Source organism: Eurytemora carolleeae, unplaced genomic scaffold (genome assembly GCF_000591075.1).
Source record: "Eurytemora carolleeae unplaced genomic scaffold, Eaff_2.0 scaffold1415, whole genome shotgun sequence".
In the NCBI taxonomy this organism is placed as follows: domain Eukaryota; kingdom Metazoa; phylum Arthropoda; class Copepoda; order Calanoida; family Temoridae; genus Eurytemora; species Eurytemora carolleeae.
In genome coordinates, this window is record NW_019397314.1 from 29,343 (window position 1) to 36,509 (window position 7,167).

General features: G+C 30.8%; 1 protein-coding gene across 1 annotated transcript; it reads right to left on the reverse strand.

Annotated features, from left to right (window-relative positions):
• Positions 1-367: 367 nt before the first annotated feature.
• Positions 368-5,827, reverse strand: LOC111713463 (uncharacterized). Its single transcript, XM_023488318.1, has 8 exons — positions 5,259-5,827; positions 4,524-4,585; positions 2,687-2,739; positions 2,192-2,254; positions 1,829-1,930; positions 1,358-1,441; positions 684-758; positions 368-412 (listed from the first exon to the last, which is right to left on the reverse strand). The coding sequence occupies exons 2-8, from the start codon at positions 4,579-4,581 to the stop codon at positions 368-370; spliced, it is 480 nt and encodes a 159-aa protein (XP_023344086.1). The 5' UTR covers positions 4,582-4,585; positions 5,259-5,827.
• Positions 5,828-7,167: the final 1,340 nt, after the last annotated feature.

The window sequence follows — 7,167 nt, forward strand, 5'->3', positions numbered from 1 at the left end:
TTATGGAGGATTGCATTTTCAAAAATCTGCCACTAACAAAATTAGATTTTTAAAATCTATATAATAAAACAAGACATTCGTATATATGTTACGTTTAGCCGGCCAAACGGCTGGACCGATTGGACTGAAATTTCATGGGTGGTCGGGGGTTGTTATAAGGCTAACAAAAATTCAAAATTTTGTTTTTCAAAATTTTTTTTCTTTCAAATAATTTTTTTCAATTTCTTTCCATGGGCAAAGCAATTTACTAACCTTTTTCTTAAAATTAACATTTCAATTCATCAAAATCAGCGAATCTTTTCCCAAAAACTAACTAACCAATCTTAAAAAACTAATCATTTCTAAACATAAGAAAGTTATTGTCAAATTATTCCTTGTCGGTCTGACTGTAGATATCAATACTGTTTCTTAACTGAAATTTAAAATTATTTATGAATCAAAACTATCATAATTGTATTTCATTTTTAATTATAAAAAAATATTGTAAATATTAGATATACAGATAATGAAATGGATTGTCACGATGTTTTATAAAAAACATAAGTCTTTGTAAACCTTTTTTTACACCAAATACTTTTTTATATTATTTTTCATTTACATTGTTAACACGAATTCCAATTAGTTAATTGAAGATCTCTACCTCTCTACTCTTTTCAGAATTTAATTCTAAATTTTAAACTTACCCCACAGTGAGAAGGGAACGGCATGGTTAAAATACTTAAAGAGTTTGGATTATCTTTATCTCCTTCAACAACTGCCTAATAATCAAAAATAAATCAAAGATCGAATTTTAAGAAATTGACCTGCGTCGCTGAAACGTCAATAATCCGTCCCATTAAGCACCGCCGGCTCAAATCTCGAAATATTTATCAAAATTGCCAGCTAAACCAATCATGGTCGATTTGTGTCTCTTGTTTAAATTCGGCCTCAGGATGTGAATAAATAGTTAAATGTCATTATAACGCAAAAAGAAATTGAGTTTTTGCCACAAACTCAAATTTTAAAATAGTCCATATAACTGAAATAACCCTGTGATATTTCAAACTAAGATTCTACCAGAATTCAAAGTTTGAAATATCTAAACTCTGCAGGGTTGAGATGCAAAGATAAAAGAATATGGCAAAAACTCAGTTTCTTTGCGATTTTAACACAATATCTCAATGTCAACCACCTGAGTATGCCGGTTCTATAGATAATAAAAAAACGCGCAGCGTTTTGCACATTTGCATAGCTTGTCATTATAGCTTAAATTGGATATTCTAACCATCTTGATGTTTCTCAATCTCTGCATCTTCGTAAACACGTATTTTGAATTCGATTGTCTGGCACTGATGTTAACAAAATACTAAAATCTAACCATTAAATCCTTTCTCAATACAAACTTCAGATCAGATTCTGTTTCAACCAGCACTGGAATCCAGTTTGTCAGCATAAGGTTGTTCTGAGAACAGATTTTATTAATAGCTAGACGTAATTCAACTTTTTAGATATAGATCAGCTATGTAGACGTAGTTTAACTACGTATTAAAACTACGTAGACGTAGTTTAACTACGTATTTAAACTATCTAGATGTAGTTCAACTACCTAGACCACAACTATACTAATGCCGGATCAATTTGAAAAAATGGGCTTTGTTTACATTATGATTTTACAATTGTTTGGTTTGGAAAAATAGTTGTTATACCTACGATAAGTTGGTCCGATGCATTAAGATGTCATAGTATCAGTCCCACTTTCTATTCAACTATCTTTCTATTGCCCCTACAGCCCTAAGTAGCTAAGTCTATGTAGTTGAATTAAGTCCCACTATTCATAAAAGTCTGGTCCCTGTTGAAGTTTTGTAAAAGCTCCATTCTCCAGGATAGTTTTGAGCTCAGGCTTGGTGAGCTCCTCACAGGGATTTTTCTCCAAACCAGGGAGTTCTGGAAACTATAGAAACATAGAAAGGAACTGATTACTTACCTCAAACTCATTTATATATCTTTGAAACCTGATAGTGTATACCTTTGATATTTTTAGCTCGATTTTTCGATCTTGCAGAAATCTATAGTCTGAATTATCTAAGGTTTCTATTGGGTTGGAAAGATATGATTTTGAACATAATCATCATTTTACTTAGATCCCCCCCCCCCTAACCATATATAATACATATTTTGTATGCCCTAAAAAATAAATAAGCAATAAAAATACCTTAAAGGTGTTAAGGTTTATTTGAACACCAACAACTGTTTTCTTTATCATTACTTCTCCGAACTGTAAAAAAATCAAGAGAAAAATTATGCAATTAAGTAATGTCGTAAACTGCAATAGTACAAACTCATTTTTAGATCAAACATAAGAGGGTTACCTTCAAAGGATGATGACCTAAAAATCTTTAAATATTAAAAATCTGAAGGTTTATTAAGTCTTTATAAGTGTGCTAATTGATTGGCAAAGAAAAGGTAATAGTTTAAAGTTACATGTCACTATTAAAGTAAGAAAAAAAACTGATCAAATTTTGTTCAGTGCAGTCTCTGAAGTCTCATCCTTAGTTGGTAAACCTGTATCTGGATTATTAGAAACTAGATTTATCAAAACAATTAAAAGATAAAAACAAAGGTCAGAGCTTGTTTTGAAATCAGTTCTAAATCTAGTACGTCTTAGTAGTATATATAGAAACCATACCTTGCTTGTCTAATGTCATACCTTTGCCAAGGGTCCACTAAATGCTTCATCTGGAAGTTCAATATCAGGGATTGCTTAAAAAAAATCAGTTTTGTCATATTTTACAAAATATTTATAAAATGGCAATTTTATAACTTGTCTAGTGCTGGGCAAAGTTCCTTTAACAAAATGGAGGTTTTTGAAAACTAACAAAAAAGTCCATTAAGGAACGGCAAAACTCGTCAATTTTTAAATCGTTAACAAAATGGATTACCAGTTTAAGAGAAAATTCACGGTTGAAAACAAAAAGAAATGGATGGATTTTTTGAAAAACGCCAATTTTTGTTCTTTTTTCTGCTTGGAGTTTTGACAAACCGTTAACGCCGTTAAAACTACAAACTTGCGTCTTTAATTAAAAAAACGTTAATAAAATTGTTTAACTAACAGTAACTATAAAAAAACGGAAATTACTGTCAACGAAATGGATGTTCCACTTTTACCTTTAAACATTTAACGGCTACATGAATTTTTTTGACGGTTGGAACTAATAAACGTTAATGAAACTGCTTGAGAAAGTTGGAACGTGCTCAGCTGGCCCTAGACTTGTCAAGGAATCTTGAAAATCATTTGTTTAAAACATTTGTTCCATAAGTGTAACTGTATATGTTCCCTTAGTATTTAAATCTCAAAATTGTTTAAATTTATAGATTCTAAAGATCTTCAAGAAGTTTCAGCATTAATTTAACCAACAACTGTTCCATAGTAAGGGCCTGATATTGGAATCTATTTTTAAATAATCAGTTTCTGGATTATTTGAAGGCCCTTATTAGATTCTGAGATGTTTTTTTTTTACTTTCAAAATTTTATGCTGCTGGAAAAGTATTATGAACTGTATGTGCACAATTTTTATCACTGACCAAGGATATTAACCAATTGATGTTTTTCTATTAAAGATTTGTTGTCCCAAGAAAAAGATCGAGTTGTCAAATCTCGAATTTTTTCTCTTAAGAAAGTTTGGTGTAGGTTTTATTTTATTGATCTACCAGGGGTTGTAATCTGGCAGTACATCCATCCATCCACACTTCATTCATACTTAAAAGAAGGCTGACAAGGATCCAGCTTCTTAAGAGCTTCTTTGGGCCGAGAATAGTAGAGTGCAGAAATTCTTCTGATACACTGGATTGAGGCCCTGTGCCTTACAGACAGGAAACATCACCCTCATTGATCCCAATCATGAAAGCCCAGATTGAACAGGTATCTGTGTAGCTGGAAACCATCGACTCTCCCTGCTTAGTCAGGAGGTCATAACTGCTTAACCAGATGTTGGCATCAGATGTTTTTAAAACCACAGGTTTGTGTGGAGTGCGAGAATCCCGTGAACACCAGTCTTGATATATCCAATCCAGTTATTTGCTGTGGGCAAGTGTGCTTAACTTCAGTGATCTGATTTCATAAACCACTTTAAAAAGCCTTTTGATATAATATCTTTAGTCACAGATAAAATTAGACATAATTTTAAAAAAGCAAACTTACAGAAAATACAATTTTTCTACATTTTGGTTAAATGTCTCAGATTCTTGTAGATCCAGGTAAGGTCAAATATCATGTTTAAGAACGGAGCAAAAATAATGTACTCTAAAAATTCAAAATGACGAAATAGCTTACTTTGCCGCAAAATGTTGATGATGGTAAATAAGCGACAAAAATTTGCTTGTATTTAACAAAAAATTGCTTATTTGGCAGCAAAAATTCCAGGCCTTTTTAGTGTTAAATGTAAGCGATTTCATTTCGCTTATTTGGCAGCCTTCGATTTTTTTATGTCATGTTAGCGATTTTTTTGGCCTCAAATATTAAATTAAACCTTAAATATTATGTTCACCTGAAAGAGTGAATTCAACTTGCTGATCTAATAAATACTTTCTTTGAAGATCAAACATTACCCTAGAATTAAAAATGAAAATGTTGATTTGATTTCAAAATTTTTTTAATCTTTTATTTCATTATGTTTTTCATTTTTGGTTAAACCTTTCTCAAGAGTTTTTTTTAAATTTTTTGTTGATTTTTCATTTTAAAGTAGTCTTATTGCTTATTCAGTGTCCGAATTTAATGAATTTAAGCCGCGTCTCAAATCCGCCAAAAACCGGTTTTAATTAAGCGCCAGCTTAAATCTCGAAACATTGAATACAATTTTAAGTGGAACAACCATATTTGAGTCGCGGCTTAAATCAAAGCCTTGGCTCAAATTCTTAAAATTCGGCCTCAGTAAAGGAAGGGAAAATATTAACAGAATTTTTCAGAATCGTTAAATAAGGATCTTATCATTAATCGTTGGTTTGAAGGGGAAATATAAGTTGCCATACAACTGTGGAATAAAAAGACACTTTATGCGTTTTGTCGTTGTGTTGTGTTGCCTTTAATTAAAATTTAGTTTTACAACATTTTCTAAATATTTTTGAAAATTTGAATTCGCCATGGTAAGTGCTTTTCAAAAATGTATAATTTATCCTATTTCGCGCACTTTTTGTTTGCACATTTTTTGCTTAATAAATTGATATTGCAGACTATAATGGGTAAACCAGACGTCAGCCTGAAGAGGCTTAAGCAATGTTTATACCTGCTTAGACCTTGGCCTCTGAGCTCCTTCCTAAGCCTATAAGCAAACCGTGCAGCTGTTTTCCCTCCGTTTTGAAAATAGAAGGATTCAAATCCTATAATCTTTTTGCCATGCAGGAATACGACATTTTTTCTGCTAGAACCATCTTTTTTTAAAACAAAAATGAATTGATCCCAATCAAGTTTTCTTCTGTTTTATTTAGGCATGGAATAATGTACAGGGTTACCAGAAAGGATGATACTTCAGAGAGGACTGTACAGAATTTATGTATACAGTTTTGGTTCGCAGGAGCTGGAAACATGTTTCATTTAGCAGTCATTAAATGATGATTTTCAGAGGATAAAACCCAAATTAACCGGTTATAATAGATATATTTGATACATTTGTGAATGTCATTAAAGTCTGAGATCCTTTGTTGGTAACCCTGTTTATCACGCGTTTTAAACTTATTAGATGTTTTAGAGCCTTGGTTTATAAAATATCAAAGCATTTATGTTTTCCTTCGCTTGCTTCCTAAAAATGAGAGTATTTAATAGTTAAAATACTTAATATTATTATCAATATCTACATGTTGTTATAATGTTATTATTATTTTTAAATAAGAGAATAAACAATTTATATTTTAGAAAAACCTAAATATTTAATTATAACATTCAAATAAACGCATATCTTTAAATCTTTATTGTTATGTAATACTAATTATTATTATTTTTTTATATATTATATAAAGATTTACACGCAAAGGTAATATCTACTTATACTCAATTTTTATCATCATTATCATCATTATTATTTTCATTATTATTATCATTATTCTTCTTCTTCTTATTAATATTATTATTTTTATTATTGTTATTATTATTTTATTATTATTATATTTTCCTTCTATTCTGAACTTTAAGGCGTGTTACAACAAGTAACACCACTGAAAACTCCGGCCCCGGTTTAATTGAAGAATTTTACCGTCTTTTTATTGTACATCACAGTGAGCCAAAGGTTGCAAGTTATTATTTTTAAATCGTTGAGAGTTTTGCCAATTACTTCATAAATACTAAAGCTACAGCTCAAGTGCTACATAGTTCAAATATGTCTATGGCTAGAAAAAAAGTATAAGTGAGCTAGTGAGGTAATATCAAAGGCCAAGGGGTTCCGAAGACGTTGCAACACTTTAAAGTCGATCAAATAGTAACGTTTTTCATAGCAATCTGGATCTGTGTGTATACAGTATTCTAACACAGAGTAAAGACGACAAATCGTGACATTACACCAAAAATCATGCCCTTATATGAAGATTACTGCAGACATCACTGACATAAAACAAAGGTGGCTATCGAAAAGATTATTTAGATTTTTCTATACGTACCTCATCTTGATCTCCAAAATCATTTTTAAATATACTTTTAACTAGTTCTGAAACATTATTTTTGAAATGATTTATTTTTAAGGCAAACTTTTCATTTTAAAAGTATTAACAAACATTATATTCTATAGCTATGAAACCTGATGGTTTAACCCTTTGATGTGTCTTAAACTTTTAAGCTTTAATTCTAAATATTAAAGGGAGTGTTCACAAAAAAATGAAGGGGGTACAGGCTTACGGCGAAAGATAAGCGCTTTTTAACGCTACTAATCGTACTTCTATCTGTTGCGTCTCTGAGGAAAAAATTATTAAAAACGACTCATTTTCGACGCATTCGTATATAGTTGATATTTCATAATATTTTTGATTATGTTTTTTAAAATAATATTTCGCTGGCACTGGATTTTCGAACACTCCTGGAAAATATGAAAATGTCGTCTTCATTTTCAAAAATCTTCGAAACACGAATAAATATTTTCAAATCAGATCATAAAGATAAAAAATATTATGAAATATCAACTATAAATACGATAAGATTAGTAGCGATCA